The 24,173-nt window shown below is 39.8% G+C and overlaps 1 protein-coding gene across 3 annotated transcripts in view; it reads left to right on the top strand.

Moving 5' to 3' along the window:
• ELMO1 (engulfment and cell motility 1) overlaps positions 1-24,173 on the top strand; it is a 317,430-nt gene that overhangs the window by 82,013 nt on the left and 211,244 nt on the right. For all 3 annotated transcript variants that reach the window (XM_069809495.1, XM_069809506.1, XM_069809487.1), the window contains 2 exons: positions 4,500-4,669; positions 17,341-17,376. In XM_069809495.1, coding sequence (XP_069665596.1) covers positions 4,500-4,669; positions 17,341-17,376 — 206 coding nt within the window. The remainder of the gene's footprint in view (positions 1-4,499; positions 4,670-17,340; positions 17,377-24,173) is intronic.

Here is a 24,173-nt window from a genome sequence, read left to right as displayed (position 1 = left end):
GGAAGACCAGAATACTCATATTTTATTTGCTTTTTGTAAAGGATAAAGAGGAAAACTGATTACATAATGGCAAAACAGCAACTTAAATCAGTGGTGCAAATTTCTTCCATAGCACGTTAATCTTTGGTGGTGGTTGCATTTGGAATCTGTGTCCTCCTTCCTGTCCTTGCTCGCTGCATTTTGTATTCTGTACAGAAACCCTGCATACGTCTAGGTTATAAGTTGCTTTCAAAGTTTGCACAAAGTATTTGGTGGCAAAGAAATGATAATTTGATCAGTAGAATCCCTTGTTAGGATGATCTTGGGATTCCTAACCTCCAAATGGCTATTTCAGTCTCTAAGCAAGTCACATCTTGGATTTAGGTCATTAGTTTTCTTTTTAAGCTGACAATCTCATCAAGCTGCTCCTTTTAAGCACTGCTACTCCCTAAGGGCAATCTTTCTGGCTGTCCTTGGAGCAAGTCATTTAAGACTAGACATGCAGCTTTATGCCTCTTGACAGCCTTTTGAAATGCTGGGGCTTCAACAGCACACATTTTACAAGCTTCCTGTCTTCCTTTCTGAACAGGAGAGCAGTTAATGCTGTCTTTCATTTACCTGAACAGCCGTGTTTCTGCTAATTCCCTCATAAAGGTTCTCAGTTGGGCAGGTTTTATATATTTATTTATTCTTACTGAATGATATTTCAGGAAAAGCAGAGACATGGCAGCTAGCTCTGCTGTTGTGTTAATGAGCTGTGCCCTCTGTCCATCCACTGATGGATTGTAAATCATTAAAATAGCTCCCTGGTAAGCACTCGGAGCATATTTCATCTGGGTTTCATTTTTTAATGCATAAGTGAGCTGTACATTCCATAAGCACGTATGAGTGCTATGGCAACAAGAACTAGGAGGCTTGTGAGAACTGCATGGTATTCACTGAAGCAATGTTTTCACCCATCAGGCACTTGTGATGACAACACCCAGTATTACTTTTTGTCATGTTTCCAGTGAGACATGTACCAGCACTCTTGCTGAGACAAATATTTGTTTACCCCTTTAATCAAGATCTGCTCTGCCATTATCAGTTCTTTTCCGGTAGTATAAGGAGCAAGGTTTATTGGATGCAGTGTCTTGCAAAACTTGTTTAATGTAAGAAAAGTACAGCTCTGTAGAAACTTTGCTGATGGGGCGTTAGCATTGGCCTAGTCAGATAAAGCCTATGGTGTTAGTAAGCTCTCTTTTATGTGCTTAAAACAGGGCTGAATCACTTTTGTATCAGAGAGACATTGCTTTTTAGATTTTTGTGCTCTGTAGAGGGGACCAAGCTGTCTCTGATCTAAGATTATGTTTTGGTTTTAGTGTGGTGTATTTCAAAGCTCTCACTGACTTCCGAGGAAAGAGGATTAACGTATCTCTGGCAATAGGTTGGTCCCACTCATGCTGCTGTTCTGCAGTGTGGGTGAGCTGTTAGTGCACGTCCCTGTACTGGTGTTTTCGGTTTTAGTGGGAGGTAGGGTTAGCTCTTTCCATGCTTGTAATGTGCTTGCTGCCCAAGTTCCACCCACTCAGACTTACTGGTTGAGCAGCTCAGGAGAGCTGCTCAGTCACACTGAACTGGGTGTTTCATTCATCTTTCCTACTTGTTTCATTTTCACTGAGTCCAGGAGCTTTCAGAGGACCCACTTCCCATGAAAAGCTGGAAGACCTGTATCTTTCAGTAGGCAGATAGTGGGGTCGGTAACTTCCCAGAACCATAGCAGGTCGAAGAAGGCATGTGCACAGATCTTAATGAGGTTAAGGTTAAATTTGAGCAACCATTTCCAGAGCTGGGGGAATGCAGCTGCTATGGTGGTATTGAAGATTTTTCCGAAGTGTTTATTTACTGAGATGGGCAGGAATTCAGAAGTTGCATTTATTCTGAGAAAGAGTAGTGTTTTGAGGATGCTTTGTATCTCTGAGTCTTCCTGAGTTGTTATAGTGGGGAGTCTAGAGTAGAAACAGCTCAGTGAAGGAGGTTGTTTGGTGAGGTAGGAGTTAGCTGTTGAACTGCTGGCACAGGTAATAATAGTGGTTGCTCTGAATTTTTGTAGCTGATTATACAGCAGTACTTTAGCAAAACTTCCTTCACCCTCTCTGATGAAGGAAAAGGGTTGGAGGAAGTAGTCTGTGGTTATCCTGAAGTTGGAAGCTAGTGGGATCTATTTTGATTTCTTCCATAGGCTTTGGCAAACAATTTAGCCTACCCGCTGCTTAAGTTTGAGAAAATATTCTTTTAGTACTATTTGGACAGACATTGCCATTACGGAGAGACTGTATAAGCCATTGTTTTCCCCATTACAACTCAAACCTATTGATAGAGTAGGTAATTAGGGTGGCAGAAAGACCTTTTGGATAACAGGATTCTGCCTTTTTATAGATAATGTAACTGCTACAGCTGCACCGCCCAATACCTATGGCACAGAAAAGCTCAGGACTAAAGATAAGCTGTTTCTTTTCAATGGTTCTTAACAGAAGATGTTAACCACAGTCATACTAACTAGAAGACACTTCCTCCCCATACACGCTCCTCACACATAGGTTCTGGCCAAAAGCTGATTGGAGATGATGTGTTAATTTTTCTTTGTGAAAATGCGAAGAAACAAACCTTGCTGATCTTGGAGGATATTGGGACATTTAATTTATTAATGTTTGTGCAACAAAGTTATGTAGATGGGAAGCTGTATCTGTAACAACACGGTAGTAGTTTTTCCTGTGTTCCCTGTTTAAATGTTCACTTGCACTAAAAATGTCTACTACTTCAGAATCTTGATCTGCAGAGACGACCATCTCTGTGAAGAGTATATTCATTACTTGAACAGAAAAGGAATTGTCTGTCAGCAGAGCCTTTTCTTCTATTTTTCTTCTCCAGCTGAGAAAGAATAAGCATAATCTCAGAGAAAATATCTCTCAGCAGAATTTACTATTAATTTGGTTTCCTAATGACACATAGCTTCTCATTCACCTTTCATTCAGTGCAGGCGTTGTGGTTTAACCCTGGCCAGCAACTAAGCACCATGCATCTGCTTGATCACTCCTCCCCACCCAGTGGGATGGGGGAGAGAATTGGAAAAAAAAAAGTAAAACTCATGGGTTGAGATAAAGACAGTTTAATAGGACAGAAAGGAAGGAAATAATAATAATGATAATAATAATAATAGGATTGGAATATATGAAACAAGTGATGCACAATGCAATTGCTCACCACCTGCCAACCGATGCCCAATTAGTTACCACACAGCAATCCTTCCAGGCCAAATCCCCCCAGTTTATATACTGGGCATGACATCACATGGTATGGAATACCCCTTTGGCCACTTTGGGTCAGCTGCCCTGGCTGTGTCCCCTCCCAACTTCTTGTGCCCCTCCAGCCTTCTTGCTGGCTGGGCATGAGAAGCCGAAGAATCCTTGAGTTAGTCTAAACACTACTTAGCAACAACTGAAAACATCCATGTGTTATCAACATTCTTCTCATACTGAATCCAAGACATAACACTATACCAGCTACCAGAAAGAAAATTAACTCTATCCCAGCCAAGACCAGGACAGCAGGTAAGAAATGAGTTTTAGAAAATTGAATTTTGCAAGTATAGTGGCGAGGATTATTCTTCTAAGAAGAGTATTGGCTAGCTAGCTATTAACTGAAGCTTTTAGGTATTGTGTTCAGGTAAGTGAAAGCATCACACTGAAAACGTGAGATGTCTTCTAAAGTATTTGTATGGCTAAAGACAGAGACAATTTAATATGCATTATTTAAATATCCCTCTAGCTTTTTATCTTCAGTGTTCATTTTGGATTTCATTGTCTCATCCTGTATTTGAAGCATTAATGGGCAAATGACCTAATATGTGTGGATATTGACCTTGCATAAAGATGTATGAGTGATAATATCATAGTGTTATGTGGGAAATAATTATTCCTATGCTCCTTGTAAGAGAGAGTGCAAGTTTTTTAATTGATTGTGAACAAAAGGAAGAGGGTGAGGAAGGAGCAGAAGGTCTGAAGTTGGTCTCTACTGATATAACCTGATTAGGACAGTATATGGTCTTCATTGTTAAAGGTCATGAGAAATGCATAAACCGAGGAAGTGTTGAAAGGCAAAAAGTGCTGCCATTAGTATACTGAGATTGTCTGATGCAATTTGTTTTATTTTTGTTTCTACTTTTATTGATGTGACACACAAGCTCCTCAAGCCAAAGGCTGTCTTCTGTAATGCTTACATTTTGCCTGAGACAATGGGATATCTGTCTATTGCTCTGCTAATGATTCTGCAACAATCCAAGTAATTATAGGTAATAATGGACTAATAAATGAGTAATACACTTTTGTAAAAGTAGTTCCTATGTGAGCTACTTACTTATTTCTGAGCATGCAAGTGTCAACTATTATTAATATTAAACATGGAAATTGCTTGTGGTATGTTTTATTCATTATTGCTATTGTAACAAAAGCTTTTTTGTTTTTGTTTTGTTTCTCTCTTAGGCTCAAAATGCACAGCAGCTTCATGAGAGGATCCAGTCTTCTAGTATGGATGCGAAGTTAGAAGCACTGAAAGACTTAGCCAACTACTCACGGGATGTTACATTTGCCCAAGAATTTATAAACCTAGATGGCATTTCCCTCCTAACACAAATGGTTGAAAGCGGCACAGAGTAAGTATCCTGCTTAAGCTCTGAAGTTCCTCCCATATGGGGTGCTTTCACGTTCACTCTCTGAGTGCCTGAAGTATTTCTGTATACAACTTATAAGATTATATAAGATCAAACATCTGAAAAGTTCTGGGGTGCTTTCACGTTCACTCTCTGAGTGCCTGAAGTATTTCTGTATACAACTTATAAGATTATATAAAATCAAACATCTGAAAAGTTCTGGGCTGCTAGAATAGTATATCCATTATCAGTGAGAATATTTTTTAATTTCCCCTAACAATGGGCTGATGGGGATTGGGGGTAAGCAAAGTAGGAAGTCACAAGTACCTTCTGTGCCATGACGTTTTGGGGAGACTGGTCCTAGTTTCTTCTCTACCCATTGGAATTTAGATAAATCATTGATAGTATATTCAAAGGCTGATATTTAAGTCATGTCATCTGAAAACTGTGTTGTAATTTTCACGTTACTGAGAACTTGTGGAGCAAAACCCAGTGCTTACTTTATTTCCATTTTTATTGTTTTAATTCTGGCTGAGGTTTTTCAAATGGCAATGGCTTTCAGACACAAAATTGAAATCTGACCGCTGAAAATACATTTATTCATTACCAGAACATCTTGCCAATTTTCACCATTGGTAAAATTCAGGACCATAGTCCTGAGTAAGTGTCTATTGGCTTAATGTGGAGGGTACTACAGAAAAGTATCAACTGGATTGTTGTACTATTAAATTATGTTTAACAGTTACTATTTCAAGTAGGCTTTTGCTCAAGTAAGATTTTTAGTGTTTGTAGTCAGTGTCAACCTCTACTACATGTAAACAAATCAACAATATCCGCACCCTTTCCTGAGAGAAGGAAAATGCTTTGAAAGTAGCTTTCTTATTTGTTGGGGGTGTTCAGTCTTGTGGACCAGACTTCAGAAGTCAATTGCTGAATCAGTCCAAATCCCCTCACAAATCAGCTCATGTTCCCTTATAGGGTTAGGGGGTAAAGCAAAAGTAGTAAGTGGACTTTGAAATGGAACACAAATTGTCTCTGATGACCCCACACAAGATATACTGGAATTTTCCACAGAATAATTAAGTACTTTTTAGAATTCAGTAGCCCTTAGATTGGGAAATGTAAAAGCACGCTGCCACTGATCCCTGCCTGTTATTGTGGTCAATGGTTTATTGGACTTTGAATCCCTCATGCCTAACTTCAGCTACATACTGGATTTCCAATAGCTCATGGTTTCATCTTAAGTGTTTTGGGGTTATGGTCTTTATTTTTTGCAGTGATGTGGTCTGTGGCACATATTATGCCACTTGACTAGAAGCAGGTTTTTTATATTTTTTTTTATCAAATTTGTCAACTAGTCTTATATTCATATAATATTTGTTGTTTAGGGACCAAATTAAATTTAAAAACAAAGACAGGTTTAAGTTGATGTAAACATATGCACACCCAGTTACTGTACTAATTAAAAAATATACTGAATGGGCAGGCTCACATGTGCCTATGAAGATCAGAAACATAAGCAAATCACAAGTCACTGCCTCTGTACTTAATTTTGTCATGGATTTATTTAAGTTGTTTAACTTACTCAGCTGCAGAAGGTATTTAAAATAAAGCACTTCATTTGCTATTGAAACAGACAGGGAACATTCCCATTTTTTACAAGCATTTCTTTTAGCTGCATCAAGGCTAAAGCAAGTGCCCTCCTCATGCTTCGGATGTGTTTGTACTACTGTTTTGCAGCTGTGGGATGGGCCAAGCTGTAGGAGACTGGTCTGGATTAAAAATAACTATTTGGGAGGGAAACTACTTAAGCCAGAACCACTATTGAAAGAACTGCTCAGCAAATTACACCCTAGTAGTAATTCCTGGCTGAGGGTATAAGTTTTCAAACCACACAGCAGGCTTGTAGACTGGACATAGGAGCAAAGTCTATTGTGCCTTTTTTTTTTTTTTTTTTTTTAATGGCTTGCATTTGGAGGGATTTCAGATTTTGCTTTTTAGCTGGTGTAATGTATCACCAAAGATGCACTGATCAGTCTACCTGTCTAATCTATTTATCAGTGTTTCTGCCTGTGGGGAGAAACGCTATCTAGTTTGGGCATTGAACAAAGACTTAGACTGTGAGAGTTTCCAGCAGCTTCACGTGTTGATGAACTCTCAGTAGTCACTGCAGTCTTTTCTGTGTTCAGCAGCCTAGACATTTTGCAGATTCTGAGGGGGTCTGGAGGTCGGGTTTTTCCAAGTCTGGTTTTGTGAAGGGAGTTGTAAAGCAAGGACATCTGTGCTACGCTGTACATTCCCTTCTGCTTTTATACTGTGCATTACTGGCTGATAAATACATATTTAATAGAACTTGAGATTTAATGAAAGGAGCAAACCCTAATATACACAGACTTAGCAGCCTAAGCCTGCTGTGGTGCTGCTGCTTTCCTTTCTCGTCTGACTTCAAGCTATTGATCCTGTCCTCCCACTTCAGGGTCTGTAACTCTTTGCTATTTCAGCACGCTAAGCCAACAGACAAACGACTTCCTCAGAAGAAGATTTTTGTTTTGGTTTGGTTTGGTTTTTTACTTCATTATCACAACAAAACAGTTTCCTAAAATGGCCTGTGAGTGAACAAGGTGTGTGTGGGAGGTGAAGAAGGGTAATATATGGAGGAGAGAGTGGGACAAGGACAGCCAGCCATTCGAGCACCCTAGGCTGTCAAGGAAAAGCAACTGGAGTCAGTCAATTGTCCTCCTATGTTTTCTATTCCTGTTTTTGCTTGGACCCTCTGCAGTACCATTAATAAGAGGTCCCGCAAGATGCTCGCTGAACAGGCAAAGCAAGCTGAAGGCCTCCTTGCCATTAGCTTCCACCCTGGGCTGTGTACCCTCAGCAGGGTGGCCTTGTGGGCTGTGCTGCTGACCAGGTCACCAAAAATGCTTCAAACCAAAAAGCTCTTTTTCCTCCTTTTCCCTGCCCCAGTACCTGCCACTTTCTTTTCCCCAATGGTATTTTTAGCTCTGATCATTTCGGTGTCCATAGGTGGACCTATCCAAATAATTATATTAGCATCACAAAGTGGGGACAGTATTAGAGGAGGATTGAGCAGCCAGAAATTTCAGGGAAGGGCAGAAACTTCTTTGATGGCCCAGTTTTAGAACAGAAAACATTTTGTAAAGATACATTTAAGATATATCTTCACTGTGGAGTTATTTTACCCACCTTTGAGTTACTGTTTTTGAGCCAGCCTTGCTTGAGTGAGGCTATGACGCAACCATACAGGTGAGAGAACCCTAATGGCTTGGTGCTTCTAAGAGAAGGTCCAGCTCCCACCCTCTTCTCCCATTCCTTGTGAGTTAATCCCCTCTCTCCAGCCCAGTCCTGCTTCCTTCCGGAGCCTGGTTCTGGTGTCCAGATGCTTCATAAAGCCAATGCAGCTTGTTAACTTGGTTGCAAAGTTTTGCAGTTAGTTTTCTGCTTGGTTTGGGACTTGAAGAAGCAAGAGAGGAAGCGGGCATGAGTGGATGCAGAAAAGACCCTTTTTTGTGGCTACAAACCATTACATTGGCCTAGGTGCATCATTGAGCCACAACCTGAGAGCAGTTATGTTGTGAAATAGCATGAGAGTGCCTGTTTGTGCTCTGGTATTGCAACCTGGAGACTTGGCACTAAGGCTCTGTGGGGGTCAGAGGGAAATGGGACATACCCTGTGGGGTGGCTGCTGCTGTGCTGCAAGGAGCCCCTCTGTGTGTTTTCCCAGCTGCCTGTGGGTTAACGCAGCTGAGGACAGCCCTGCATCAGTAAGCCCAGGCTGAGTGGTGCCTCTGTTCACGGTGTGGTGCAGCTGTGCTAGAAATCGATGAATTTTGTTAATTCAAGCTTTATTCTCTATTTTCCCCAAAGGGACAGGCAGTGCTCATTAAAAGTACCATCATGCTCCGTGTAAGGTTGCTCTGAGGTTTTCTTTGCACGTGGGACTCATGTTAGGGGCAGATCTTAAGTTATAATTTGAGCGTGTGATTAAGTTTTAGTGGGCAGCCTCTGGAAAGTGAGACTCCAGCTTTTTATATAACTTTCACCGAGGAAGAGACCTGTGCTTTATTTATAGTTGGCTTTATTTATTGTGCTACTTATAGTCATCAGCTTCACTGAAATAATAAAAGTACAGTGACCAAAGTAAGAGAATGTAAATCCCTGGGTTTTTAGTTACCTCTGCTTCATTTTGCTGGTGATGAAAAGAAGTAGTAGTATATAAAGTTGACAAGAACTAACAGTGTTTCCTAGTTAATTTTCCATATGTTGTATTCCTGAATATTGAAGAAAATTAAAATGCATTAGAGAATAGCCTTTCCAGCTTCTTACTGTTAATATAGCTTGAAAAATAACAAATTGAGAGAGGTTTTTTTTTTTTATTTTGCATATGTTTTCAAAAGTGGTTTCAATACTATGTGTAGGTACCATAATTTGGGCCAGATTTCCTTGAATGCCTGCTGCTTAGAGCAAAGGAACTGTAGACGTGTTGTGTACTGGGACAAAGCTATAGGGGCTGGTGGTAGGCAGATTGTAGGTTGCATGGGGCCCTGGTGAAACGGAGAGTGCATCTTGTCTATATGAATATATTTACATTGGCAGAGATGCAACATGTCTTAGAAACTGTCCACATGTATCTCAATCCTGTTGATTGAGATGGCTCATCTTTGTTTTTCCTTCAGGCTCATTCTTGCTTCCAGAGCATGCTATGAGTCTCTTATTAACTGAAGGAAAAAAAAAAGAGGACACCCCCCCACATTTTTATGTTTATTTTTAAGGTTTGGGTGACCTATGTATTATAGCAGAGACTGCAAGACGAGTAAAGTCATGAAGAACCACTAAATGCTTATTCCATTTTATAATTATCCATGATGTCCAATCATTTCTCAGACTCTGCATCTGTATCACCAAAGAGGGGTGTGGGTGTGCACACACACACACAGTTATTTACCTTTTAAGAGACTTTTCAGAAAGATTTCCATAGAGCTTCTAATGCTAGTTTTTCGTCTGAAGCCCAGTTTGTGCCTAATTACGGGGAGCTGAATATGCAGTCCATCTGGTTGGATGTACAGACAATGTAAAAGTGAAATGTAAGGGTGTGCTGCTGCTGCTCCCTGCCCAGAGTGCAATGCCTTAAAATGAGGCAGAAGGAGAGCAGTGCTAGAGGTACCATAATGACTGAAGAAAAATGTCTTTAGGTACCAAACTGGAAGAAATGATCATGTCTCCATCTGAGATAACATAGTTTGCTCGTTCAGAGCTGTATTCCAGAGTCTAGCCCAGAATTAATATTTCAGAAAATAATGGCTGTATAGATAGTTTTACTGATGTAGAAGACGACTGGTAAAGATATGGTGGGGTTTTTTTCTTGATGTATCAGAAGAGTCGTGTGACTGGGACAGACTCTCAGCCTTCCTTAAAAGGAAAAAAAACCCTCATAGTCCCTTTTAAAGTAAGAAAAGGAGAATTTAAGTCACAAACCATAAATACTGAAAGACCAAAGAGTTAATAAAAGGAATTTAAATTTATTTTTGTTATTGCCAGTAATAATAATCTCATGACTAGGAGGAAAAGGTCTATGCAGAATTTTCAGTATTTTTTTTTTATTGGCGTTATCACGGTCTCTGTCACTTGTCATTTGGCTGAAATAACATGCAGTTTTTGCAAAAAACTGAGACTATGCTAATCCTAGCTGTCTTGGCAGTAACCAGAATTGTTTCTGCTGCTGTTGAGAAGGTTGTTCTTCAGAGGTCTGCTTCATCAATATGGCTGTGCTGAGCAGCTTTACTGTAGTACAGCCATGGCACAGGAGCATGCTAGTCGATGCTGCTCGGACGTGGTTGCAGATAGCCTGCTTTTAATTTTGAGGGACTTGTAATTGCTTAGTGCACTGACAGGAGAGAAAAACTTGTTTTAAATTGGGATGGTTGTTAAATTTTGTCATCTTTGTATTGGAAATAGTAAATGCAACTAGATCAGGTTCATATAAGCTTCTAGATAAAAGTGTATTTGCATGGTTTTTGACTGTAGACTAAGAGGAGTCTTCTATTGAACACATGCAGTTCCAGAGTTGGCTGCTGTACAGCTGGAAGTCTCTGAGGCGGCAATTGTGCATGCTTTAAGGACAAATTGTATTGTTCAGTGAAATTCTAGCTCTTGGCTTGGCTTACAGAGATAATACTGTATACCAGTCCAGTGGAAAATGAAGACAGATTGGTGTGGAGTTTTTCCGAATTTAACGTGCTTTTTGGGACAGTTGCTCACATACCTGCTAATGGTTTTTTCCATCCCAGTCTGATGAGTATTTCAGTAGTGCTGTCAAAACACTTAACCAGCCCTTGCTCACAGCCACTTGTTCCTGTCCTGCTTCATCTGAAGGGTTATGCCAGTACTGTCTGTAGCAAGCTGGACTGAAAAACTGATGTAGACTATTAAAGGTGACAGTAAAGGCTACTTTTAATACAATATTCCTTAACCCAGTTCAGTTCCCTGACTGAGCTCACAGTGCTGCCCCAGAAAACAGTTGTGCAAGCACAACTCGCTGGGTAAATGGAAAATGAATTTTCAGAAGATATGAACAATGCTAAGCTAGTAGGTCTTTGCCACTAAATAAAGTAGTCCTTTTCCACCCTTCCTGGCTACTGGCTGTATAGTACCTGCTCCCTGTCTTGGTCACCTCCAGTGCTTGTCTGACTCCTCAGTGATCCAATTCAGTTTGCTAATCTGTCAGAAAATAAGCTAGCCGATGGAGGGAAGAAAATAATTTGTATTTTTGACAGCACTGGGCTGTTAGACAAGCTCAGCCATTCCTGTGAAGCTTCACCTGAAAGCATAGATTACTTAATTTGACATTGCTGCCAAAATCAATTCTTGTCCAATGGGCGTTTTATGCAGTCTTCATTTCTTAGTGCTTCTGTAATGTTGGGAGAGGGTGACTATTGTCTATGAGGCAAAAATCCAAAAGAGTATATAAAAACAGGTAATCCTGTTAGACCACTGTGGAGATGGTAAAGACAGGAGAATGAGAAAGGGCTGCAGCCCCCTCTTTTAGTGCAGTTCCCATAAAGGAAGAAAGTGGAGTAGGTTTTCTTTGTGGGGTGGCTTTGTTTGTTGGTTTATTTTTCTCCTGCTTGCTCTATTTTGGGTTTGTTTTCCCATCAAGTCTTCAGGCTTGCATTCTACCCTCCCTCTCAGCACACACAAGTACAATTTCTTGTATATCTGTTACGTGTGTGTAGCACACACTGTATGTTTTACATAAAAGCCTAATCGTGCAAGATTGAACTGAGACTGGGAACCAAAGGAATCTTAGTAGATATAGTAGATATATGAATGTAGATAGGAATTGTTTAAAAATTATCTAGCTTATAATGAAGTTAAAGAAGTTTCAGTAGAGGTAGACATGGCCCAAGGGGATGAGAAGCGGATGTTTAATGTTTGCATTGTTGAGGCTGGCTGGGACAGGAGATAGTCCCTGACAAGAAGCAGCAGTCGACTCCAACAACCAGCCAAGACCGGCCTTGGGATTTGGACAAATGCCAAGGGACAACAGAAAGTTAAGAGTTCACCGTGAAGAAGACATACAGCCTTCATCTTCACGACCACCATAAGGAGGCACTGCGCAAGCGCAGTTGAGAGGAGACTATGGAAATGACTTCCTAGAGCTAATTTTAATATGAAGCGGGGATATGTAATGCCTATGTATAGGCGTATTGCGAAACTCTCTATATATGTAACACTTGACTGTATAAATTTAAAGCGAACTGCCAAGTCAGGTGCGCACGACTTTGGTGGGACTACCCCCCATGCTGCCCAGTGCTGAATGAACATACCTGCTTTACAATCTCACTGATTGTGGAGTCTGTTTTCCGCACGTCAGAACCATCAAAAATCACATCTTTGGAGGGAAGAGAGGGAGAGTTGCTGCTCCTTGCACTCCCCCCATCCTAAATGCTTTTTCTTCTTACTTTGCTTGTGTTTAAGAATATTAGCATTTAAATGACCCCTGCTAAGTGGTGATATCAACACCTTGTTGACAGGAACAGGGAAGAGGAGACAGTATTACTGGGTTTTGTTTGGCAACCACTCTTGTAAAATGTGATAAAAAGTAATTCCAGCAGTGGATTTATATTTCCAAATGTTCTTCAGAGTATCAAGCTGGGCAAAACTAATTTTTTTGTTGTTTTGTTTTTAACTCCAGACAAAAGTGTAGTATTTGAGGAACCAGCAGAAATAAAGAGAAGAGCTTAGAATCTCCACTTCTGCGACTTTCCAGGATGTTTTCATCTCTTGCACTGTGGTGGCTGTGGGATGTTGTAGTGGCTGTGAGGAGTGGGAGTGCTGCCGCATAGCATAGTAGTAATTTTTCAGATTTCATCCAAATAATTTATTTATTCAACCTCATGGCCAGAGTGTTTCCCAGAATTCATTTGTATGTGATAGCCACACCTGATACAGACAGAAGCCAGAAATACGTACTCCTGTGTATTTGTCTTGTCATATTTCTAAACACTGCCTGTTATCCAGAATGTGGGCTATTCTTGTGTTTGCCTGAAAAGTAGTAGCCAAATACCAGTTTAATGTGGTTAGCAGGTCCTTCATCCACCATCCCATCAGTTTTTCTGTAGAGGAGGAAGTTCTTGTGAACATCTTCCACCTTTGCTAATAATGGCCCTCACTGGGGCCATGCTGCATGAAAAGCTTTTGTCCTCAGTGGTATTTTTATCCTACTCTGCGTGTGCTTAAACAGTGTGGGCTCGGAAAAGTTGGTTGCAGTGAAGTGGTGTGACTGCTTTAGCTCTTGGCTTGGTTAACTCTGGTGGGTCCACACTGGCTTCCACACTGGGATGACATTTTAGTTGTTTTCCCCAGTGCAGACAAGCCCTTACTGTGCACTGGGTGTTAGCCCAGCTGGGGTTTAGATTTGGGGTATCTTTGGTCCTTGTATAGCAATTTTTGACATGAACAGATAGGAGTTGATCTGGTCGGGTCCTTGCTAAGCTGGTGTCCGCTGGAAGCTGCTTGTGACATAACCTGCAGTATTTGAGTAAGTATTAAGTCTGTGTGGTTTGGGGAAGTCCAAAGGGAACTGCTGCTCCTCGGGATTCAGCTGGAAATGTATCACAAAGTTCCTTTGAGGCCAAACAGGGAATGTGTTATGGTAGCAAAATGTCTAAACCGGTAACTTGTTGTTATTGTTTATTTTGCATTATGTTGGCATTTGTTTTGAGATTTCTCCCTGTATAAAAGATGTTGTCTGTTTTTGTCATTCACCACTCTAGTATATGAACCTTTCACAAACACTATTTAATTTACCCTCAGAATGATTGTGTTTTGGCCGTGATTTTGTTCCTATCTGTGCAAGTGCAATTGAGGGATGGTTTCTTTAAAAAAAAAAAAAAAAAAAAAAAAAGTATTGAGCTAATTACAGTGTCTAGATCAGCAAGGCTTTCAGCATTTTTGACCATACCTGTGGTAATTCACCCAGGAAGCATTTTACAGAACTGTCTGGTTGCTACCACATAGTCAGTGCTCTAGAAGAAACAGCAGTTTATATATATATATATATATATATATAAAAAGAGGAAAGCTGGTGAAGGTGGCAGACGATACTTGTTCCTTTCCAGGCTGACTTGCTGGAAGAGTTAGCTTGGCTGCTTCTTCAGTGGTAACTTTAGCGTGGTCTGTGGGTGAATATGAGAGGAACTCCTGCTCATGCCAGGTCCTTCTGTATTAGGTTTTTGGTTTGATGATGGGGTGAAAATAGCACTCACACCTTTAGATAACAGCTCCAGCTGTTCAGTTGTAAAAGTCTTATCTATAATCATCCTGTACCATGTTGCTGCAACATTGTATGTCCTAGACTGGTTGCTGCTTTTATCACACTTCCCAAAACAACAGAGATTAGTAGAAATTATTCTGTCTAACACAGTGGTTATCTTTCCTCTCAAGTCAAAATTTGTTGTCTTTGTATTGCTTTACCAGAAAATTCCTCTATGATTCAATTATTTCTCAATATTATTCTAAATTTATATTTTCTTGTACATTGCACATCTTCTGACCTCAAGTTAACTGATTGCCAGTTAACTCAAGATAGATAAGAGTTCTGTAACAGCTAAGAGTCTCGCTGTCTAAATGTTTTGTTCTAGGACTCAGATGTTTGTTCTTTAATCCCTGGGCTCAGTCATGGAGAAAATGCACCTGATTATAGCCTGTTGTGAAAAATCTCTGACAAAACTCAGTTTGCCCTTTGAAGTGCTACCAGTTTGCAAACACCACGCTTGTTTCTTTTTGATGGCAGACAGGCACAGCACCAATTTCAAGTTTACTTGTTGCTTAGCCAAAGCCAGCACCTGGATGAAAAGCAGCTGTTTTAAAAACTGGACTCAGAAGGATGCTATGAAGTTTTGCTGGCAAGTGCTGCATAAGGTTGCTTGGATCCATGCACATTTGGGAGATGACAAAACCCATTTGTGGTGGTGGTTGTTCTTGTTAGGGTTTAGCAGAGTCTGCTGCAGCAAGGAAGTGCTCTGTTTGCAGAAGCTCAGGAATGACATTCTGCTGAAGTTGGGATCTCCTACTGTGGGAAATGCTTTGAAGTTTTCTGCCCCTAAAAGCATGTTGAGGGTAACTTTCTCCCCTTTTCAAGGTGCTCTGATCATCAGGGTGCTTTTTGTTTACTCATTGTTACTGACTCCACAGATAGCTGTTGTAGCATAAAAGAATCGAAGCCGTGATATCCCAAGAACAAAATCTTGTCACTTTTCTCATTTGAGCTAGGCTGTAGCCCAATCTGTGCTTGGATACATGGTAGACTGTGCCATCATTACCTTCAGGCATGAGTATTGCAGCTCACAGCTAGCAATGAAGGATTTCAAACCACTTTTCCTGTGATGTACTCTCTGTGTTTTCTCCCCTGATGGTTACACAAGCCAGCCCAAAAGCTGCCCTCCCTGAGACTGGTCCTTCTTGAAGAAATTCTGTAGATAGGCTCACGTGGTCTCTGTAGAAAGTGCAACATTACTTATGCATAAACAGAATGGAAAATGCAAGGTGGGAGCAGTTACTGCTATACCAAAAGGAAAAAAAATAAATAAAATCTAGCCAGGTTCTGGGAGAGAGTTGAATCAGTGGTTGGAGAGCTTGGAGTGCTAGAGCTGTTGTGGGCTGAACGACATGGCAACAAGTGCAAAGGGGGAAGACCTGGGGAGGAGGGGACAGGGAGGAAGGAGGGACCTCTTTGTTCTCCTTTTGAATAGGAGTCTGCCTGGTGTGGAGCTGCAGCCAACTGTCTGAAATAAAACTGTGAAATAGATTTAGGAGACACAAGAAGGGATTAAGTAGAAGATGAAATTTTTTTGTTTGTTTGTTTAAGTGGTGTTTTAAAAAGAATTATTTATCTTGGATACCATTTTTACCATTAATAGTCTCTTTCTTCAGCTCGCTTAGTAGCATAATCAGCAGTTCTGAAGCCAGTTATTAGCAGGAGGATGACTTGCAAATTGTGATTAGTGGGCTACAGCTTTCAAATGCACTTATTATTTGTCCCCCTGCCCCCCCCCCCCCCCCCCCCCCTCCCCTTAATATTTGGCTTCCAGTTTCCTGAATATAGTAATACGATGCCATAGCTTCTGGTTTACCAATGAGACACAACAGTGTATATCTTGCGTGGAAAAATAGGAAATGCCTAAAATAAAAAAAACTCGTGGGGTACGTGAGACCTCTTGCTGCAACTAGGAGCCAAGTGTTTTGAAAGCTACTAGGAAAGCAAGAGAATCACACTGAAGTTTGGGTGTGTAGCTTGGCCTCTTAGAATCCGAATCAGTAAGTGACATTCTTCTGCAGGTCATTGTCTTTCTCAAGTGAGTTGATTCAGCATCTTGGGTCTAGGCATGTCCATCAGTGTGTGAATTTAAAGAGCAAAAGAGCTATGAGTGAGCCTGCACGTTCTGTTGGAATAAGACTGCTGCGCTGTATTTATGTGTCACGGAGCTGGTGCAAGATAGTTTTGAGTTGTTGAGTAAATGTGACCCTGTGGTTAAAAACCCAGGGTAAATTTTTTGCCTCTCTTCGAAGTCAACGGAAAACTTGTCCCTGACTTCAGAAGGTCAGGATTTTGGTCTGTGTTGGTCCTAACTACACAACAACTTTCAACCATGCTGACAACTCTGACATCGGTATTATTGATGGAGACTGGAAGTAAATAAAAGAGATTTTCAGGAAACGGACTACATGTCATAGCAACGAGACAGAAAATGCTTAATGTGTAAACCTTCATTGTTTTGTACCAAAGACTTCTTTTACACAAATACTTAACTAATTTAGGATGCCTAGACATGCTTTAATAGTCAAGAGAAACAGGTTTTTGAGAAATCTGATATATTTCCCCTATTAACTGTCTTTTCTCTTCTGCTTTTTTCCTAACAGAGGTTAACACAAGTATTCTGAACAAATATTTGGAATTAATTTTGAATGTTCTTTACCAGTTACTGAACTGTTTCTGTTCATAGCAAATTGTTAGTGATTTACTGCCTCTTACTGTGTGTCTGTCTTTGAATTTTATGAATCAAGCATGGATGTATGTGTGGGGGTGTGTATGTGTAGGTAGAGTACAGATGTTTTAAAGTGTGTCTCCTCACGTGCAAGTTTTAATTTTGCAGACGATATCAGAAATTGCAGAAGATAATGAAGCCCTGGTAAGAACCTGATTAGATCATCACCTTGCACACTGCCTCTTCTTTTGCATGACTGAGTTCAGGCCCTTGTGCTAATCTTTATATGTAAATACAACTGCGCATATTCATTCAGCAAGTCTTCAACCCTCTCTGTTTTCTGCTCTTTGATGCTTGTTAAAATTTTCTGATGAAGTCTTTTTTGCTTTGCTTGTGGAATGAGTGCTTCGTTTCTGTAACTTCTGTAGGGGCTTCTACTATTCCCGAAGTAAAGGCTTTTGTTTTGTTTTCTTAATTTAAGCAAACAATTTCCCGCCTTCCCCAATTCCCCTCTTAAATTTGTCTGGCTTACATGGTTGGTAGTAGGCAACTTTAATTGTTGATGTTAGTGAGATGAAAGTAAGAGTCATTGTGCCAGTTTGAATTCCTATTATTTGCTGGTCCTAGGTAATGCTAAGTGTTGCAGTTAACTGCGTAAAGGAAAGCTGCAATGTAGTAAAGGGCCTCATATCAGAAAGTTCAGAAGCATGCTTATTTCCCTCATGATTTTGCATGGAACTCTTCTGTGTGCTTCAAGTTAAGCACAGGCTTCATAGGCTTTGATAAATTGGGACCCCAAGAGATACTCTAATATCTTGATTGGCTTGCAGATTTGGCATCTCAAGTATAACTAAAACCCAAGGAAGCAAAAGAATAATTAATCAGTTAACCGTACATCTGTTACTCTGAGAGCTTGGTGTGGTTTATCATGCAGGAAATGCAGCTCCCCATCTGAATCCATGATAAATCATACTTTTGCAAATCTGCTGTAAACCAAGTTCTAAAACATTCATTTTTAAATCATTGCCTAATAAATAGATTAGACAGTAAGAATAAATTTGGCAGGAAACTTAGATCCTTCCTGTATGTTTGCTTTCTCAACCTAATGCAAAATAACCTGTTTCATAATAGAAGAGTTTAGATTCTGAGGAAAATGATTAAAATGGCATGAGGCTTTCAGAATTCTTGGCAGCATCACCTCTGCCGAGACAAGGTACCGCCTGTGCATTTAGATGGTGGGGTTTTCCTCACTGCTGTGAAAATAGTTCTATGTGGAAGAATAGTTATACTCCTTCAGCATATCTTTGCTTCTGAATTCTGTTACCCTGTAGGCTTCTCTACATTAAATTATGTGATTGTCCTCAAGACAGTATTAAAATACTGACTTACAGGTGCATTGCACCCTGGTTTTAGAACCTGATCATACTGATCATCTGGCTTGCCTTTTTTTTTTTTTTTTTTTGACACAGTTTAGTTTTGTTTACTCATGGGAACAAGGCACTACACATTTTAAGAGGATTCTTATTGATCAGTGTGGATATAGCACGTAAGTGGATGCAGTAGTAAAAAAAGTGTATGTGACTAAAGTTTATTCTAACTTTGGAAGTTAAATTGTGCCAGCAGAAGCTTCAACTTACATCAGGATACACAGTTTAGTATTTTGATTTCCATCAGTAGTATGTGAAATGATACCATTAAAATAACACAGATTCTTGAGTTTGGGACTCAAGATACCAGACCCATTGGTCAGGACGTGAAACCAATAGTTCTGGAAGCTGGCCTGTTTGTACATTTTGAAGGCGTATGCACTAGTGCTCTATGAGTGTAGTTATTGAACATCCTGACTATTTTTCACCTGTGTATTAATGGGAAGAGGTCCAATGAAACAAGAACTATAAACCCCCCCAGCTTGATATAATGAACTAAACTAAAACTTTGCAACCTCCACCTGCTATCTTCTTGACTAAAGAAACGTAAAGAAACCAAATGCTAATTAAAAAAAAAAAGTTACTTTTGATTTACAGGATGATATATTTCATAAAGTGCCAGTATTTCATTTTATCTCTGGTAGCTTGCACATGCTAGCCTGACTTAATTAAATCCTGATTTTCAGAGAAGCTTTGTTTAATAGCTTTCTCTGCTGAAGGAAGTTTTTCTTCTAAAATGTGAGTTTCTTTTTCTCTGTCTTTTCAGTTTTAGGGGTTCCCATTTTGTTATGTTGGCTAATACTTGGATTTTTAAAAAAATATAAATAATTCCCATGAAACAGCTCTATTAATTGACCTTTGCATTGCAGTACTGAATTGTAGTCAAACCACGCTGATTAGAGAGTGATGTTTTTCCTGTGTAGTTAGTTATTCCTGGTCTGTTAAGAAAAGCTGGTCCACTTAAGGAAATTACTATGAAATGAGAAAAACTAGGAATTTAAAAGATGGGGAATAAGAGAAAAGGTAATTCTAATCACATCTGCGTGAAGAACCAGTGTGTAATAGTTCCTCTGGGCTAGTTTCCCATGCAGACAAATGCTTAATGTACCTCAAAGTGGATTTAGTCATACGCCATAAGAAGAGTATCTACACCTGGATTTATTCAAGAATAGTTACAGTTCTGTTTAAAATTCGCAGCTTGTTTTCTTTAATCAGAGTTAATTTTCAAGCTTAGAGAAGCCCTGATACCAGGGTTACAAAGCTATTTCAGATTTTTGGAATGCAAGTAGCTTAAAATCAGTAGGGCTGATCTCTTGTAATGAGCGCAGTGAAACTGTACGGCAAAGACATATTTCCATGGTGCTTGGCACCATGAAAAAAAATAATCTGTGTCAACTGCAGTGTAGCAGTTAAGTGCATTTTCTGTAATCATCTAGAAAAATAGGGGCAGGTGCCCCACATATTGTTCAGTCATTTTCAGCTGTACTGAGTAAGTACCAAGTAGGTGTGAATTGTTCTTAGCTTGATTTGATGGTGGCTTAGCTTCACCCTTGGAAAGGTTACTTGAAGAAACAAGGCGGTGTAGAAGCAATGAAGAGGAGCCATAGCAATAAAAAAGGTACTTGTTCATACTGTGCTTGCAAAGCATCCTGCTGCATCATCAGTTTTAGACTTACTTAGGTTCTTGCCCCCATGGCTTTTCCAGAGCTCTTGTCCTCTGATGATTAGATATATTCTGCTCCCCTGTTTAAATTTATTCATGGCCTTTTATCCTTGACAATTCTAACTTAAAAAGCTGTTCTTACTCTTTGATGTTGACCTCAATAATGTCAGGCCTTTCAGCTGCCCAGTATTAGTCTGTAAGCACAGTTGCTGAATGATAAGGGACTTAAAGTTAACCGCTTCCTCAACTCCTGCATTTGGTAGTAGCTGCTACTCTCTTGTTGCCTCTTGCCAGTTAAAGTTGTTTCTTTGCTGCCTTCCCTCTGCACAATTAGAGATCAGCTTTGCTTCTGTTTTGCCCATGAAAAAAATGCTTTGTGTAAAGAAGTACTGTCTTTGGCTTCTAGTCCTAATGGGCTGGTGGCTGTATCCTGGTTGTGACAGACAAGCAACGGTTAATTTCCAGGTTCTGCTATGCAACTTTTACCATATAAAACATCAGACAGTCCACCTAGCTTTGTAAAAGCTTATATTGCTTTTTTTTTTTGTGTTACCTGATGACAGCTGAGCCTGACTAATTATCTCAATTTAAATAATCATTTAAACAGCTGAATATTTTTCTGTCCTCAATAACAATAAAATGTTCTTTTTCGTATGTGTGTTAAACAAGGATTGAGTTGTTTTTTTTTTTTTCCCCTCCCCCCAAAACCATCTAGGGGATTTGGGTGCTCAAGTCCCATTAATTTATTTCAGTAAGACATCCAAATTGCTTTAGGCATCTTTCAAAATATCAGCCATAGTTCTATATATACATCTGAGGATTACTTAGCACACATGATAAAAAGATGGTTTAGCATGTAGAAATGATACTAGGAAGGCAGGTGAGAGACAGGTGTGGTGGTCAGGGTCACACATGCATTCCTGTCATTTTTAGGAAAGAAAAGCTAATATCAAAACGTGGAGTATTTTTTCTTCATAGTTTCTAAAGGTAAGAATGCAGAAGATTCTTAGGAATGTAAATTAACAGGCTTTGACCTGGTATTTCTCTAAAACCTAGAGATGTGAAATGCAACTGTTGACTTACTCTTCAGCCAGGTGTGTCAGAGGGGTTGAGGTTTACAGACTGTGGATCAGACCATGGCTGTCCATCCATACCGCAACAGCTCACGCTGGGACTGCTGATGGCCTTGCAGACCACAGCTTTCCGCTGCTTAAGAGGCTTTTGCTGAGAGCTGCTGTGGGTGAGGAAGTGCTTCATGACCTGTTCACCCATCCTCACCACGGTCGTTGGAAGAGGGGAGTCAGGCACTAGAGAATGGGGGAAGCTTCACCAGCTGTCCCAGTGTAAGGTGTCGCCACCTAAGAGCCAGAGACCTGAACAGCGTTCCAGAGGGATTGTACAAGTAGCTTGCCTGAGAGCATACATCATGAAAATGTTAGTGTTAGTGAGATACGAAATTGCAGTTACACAGTGCACCTTTCTGATCGTTTTTCCACTCTTGCTGTGATGACACACGTTAAAAAGCACCTTCGTAAGGAATTACCTTCAAACTATGAAGTCGTTTTGGCAGAGCAGCAAGGGTTTGATATTTACAGAACTGTTGTGCCTTGTGCTGTGGATTAGTCTAAAAAAGATTTTTATAAAGAAAGAGGCCCCATTATTTTTCAGACTTTTTCTATGACTAAAACAGTTACTGAGATTTTGAATTAAACAGCTCCTACCATGTATTTTCTAAGATTACTATTTTTATGAACAAGCTTCAATTCCCTTGAAATTTCTAGCATCTCTATTCTGCCTGCCGCTCTTACTAGTATAAGTGCATCTGTGCATGTGTATCTTGAAGTGTATTTCTTGGAAGTCTATTTCTACCTATCTGCTTGTGTTTAAACACATAACAATGAATCAACACCACTCCCTTCCCCCTCCAGATACTTTAAGCCTTATCTTGCACTAGTTACTCTGGAGATTGCTTTCATCTCTAGCTGTGCTGTTCCTAATGCTTATCCTTTAAGCCTGGCTTTTGACTTTTGCAATGCCACTTAGTGTATATATGTGTGCGCAGGTGCATATGCATAGCTGTATATTTAAAAAATACATACTATGTATGTGTGATGCTGCATAATATAGAAAGTTGGGAGTATTTCTTGCTGCTTGATTAGTCCCAGTGTTGCACCTCTGCCATTAATTATTTGAAGCATTGTCACTGGAGTGAAACCTGGTGGGGTGTCTGATCATTTTAAGTTGAAAAGTACTTTCACCTTCTGGATCCCAAAGGTTGTATCATTGTCTCATCTACTAACCCCAGGTTTATACATTAATACCAGTATTTTCAGCTCCGTTAACCCGGTTTCCCCTCCAAAGCTGTGGAGGAGGCTGCATTAATTGGCAGGATTAATTAGTAGTTTTGGTGAGAAGAATAAATGAGACTGTTGAATTCAGTTTAGTTTAATTCCTTTACAGTCCAGCCACTGCTGTTCTGAAAGTGAATATCCATATGCAGGTTTAATACAATTTAAGTAATCCCTCTAAACTATACCCATTGTTAATGGGGATTAGCTTTCATGTACAGTTAGTTTCTAGAAGAGTATTTATGTACTAAATACAGGTTAATTGACTAAATTTTTAAACAATATATGAGGAACTCTAGGGGAGATAATTTATCTGCTTAGTTTAATGCTGGGAGAGATATTTTTATCTACGTTTCAACCTATATGGCCTATCTTTTTGTAATTTTTTTCTTTCATTTGGATCTAATTTAGTCTAGCTTCTTAAAATACCAGAATTCCATGTATTTGTGGAAGTATTCTGTCATGAAGATGCATGAGAATTTGGTACAAGTTTTTAGAAGGAAGCCTTTCCTAGGGGTGCTGTGTTTTATTTGTGGGTTGATAAATAACCATTTTATGCAAAAGGAATGGATTGGGGAAAATGACAGGACCAGAGCTGATTAAATTTCCTGCAGAGTCTTATTGTCGCCTTGTTATGAAATCCTTGATTATTTGGAATGCTAATGATGACATTTTAAATCTAATTTAATTCTTAAAAGATTTGCAATATTAAAAAAGAAGCAAACAAAACTGGTCCCCTATCCCTCCCCAAAGCAAGCCAAAAACTTCCAGATCATGTATTTGCTGAACAAAATACTCTTTGCAGAATTACAGTGGATTTTTTTAAAGGCACTGTATTTTTCTTGTTTGATCTTTGGAGTAGTTTTTTTCATCTTGTCCTAAATAATCAAAGGGTATCAATGGATACCCTTACCTACTGTGGAAGAGAAAGGTGTGGGGGTTTTTTGTTTTGTTTTGTCAAGAATGGCAGATTTATTTTTAGTAGAGGGTATCTGTGGAGTTTTGATGAACAAGAGCTCCTTTCTTAAATGAAGAGGCTGCTAAAGGCTGCATCTCACCATCAGAAATCCCTAAATGGCAGATTATATCAAATCCAGTAAACTGGCTATTGGAGTTGCTACATGAAACTGATTTCTCTGTATTGCTGTAAACGTCTTCCATCTGAGTGGAAGTGGGTAAGTTCACTTATTTGTGGTGGATTGGTGCAGGACAGTAGGAGAGCAAATCACAGAAAAAGGATTACCAATTACATTGCTTAACTACGGCTATAGTGTTAGACTCAGGTTTTCAACATACTGAGCATTGCAGTTCCAATCTGACAGGTTTTTTTCATTTTATCTTTTTATTAGGTAAGCTGTTGCATTAAAATCACTGGGACTATTCATGCTGTTTAGATTGATTGTATGCTTATGCTTGTTAATGGCTTTGTGGCAGAGTACCTTGCAGGTGGTTTAGCATGCCCTTAAAGGTAATACACTGCTTCATTTTGGGCTCTGTGCACTGCTGCTTGTATTGAGTAGTGACCTCATTGAATGGCTTCATTGAAATCATGATGGCTGCTGA

This window comes from Haliaeetus albicilla, chromosome 2 (assembly GCF_947461875.1).
Source record: "Haliaeetus albicilla chromosome 2, bHalAlb1.1, whole genome shotgun sequence".
Classification (NCBI taxonomy): Eukaryota; Metazoa; Chordata; class Aves; order Accipitriformes; family Accipitridae; genus Haliaeetus; species Haliaeetus albicilla.
The sequence above is the reverse complement of the archived record's forward strand: the minus strand, read 5'-3'. Positions and strand labels throughout refer to the sequence as shown.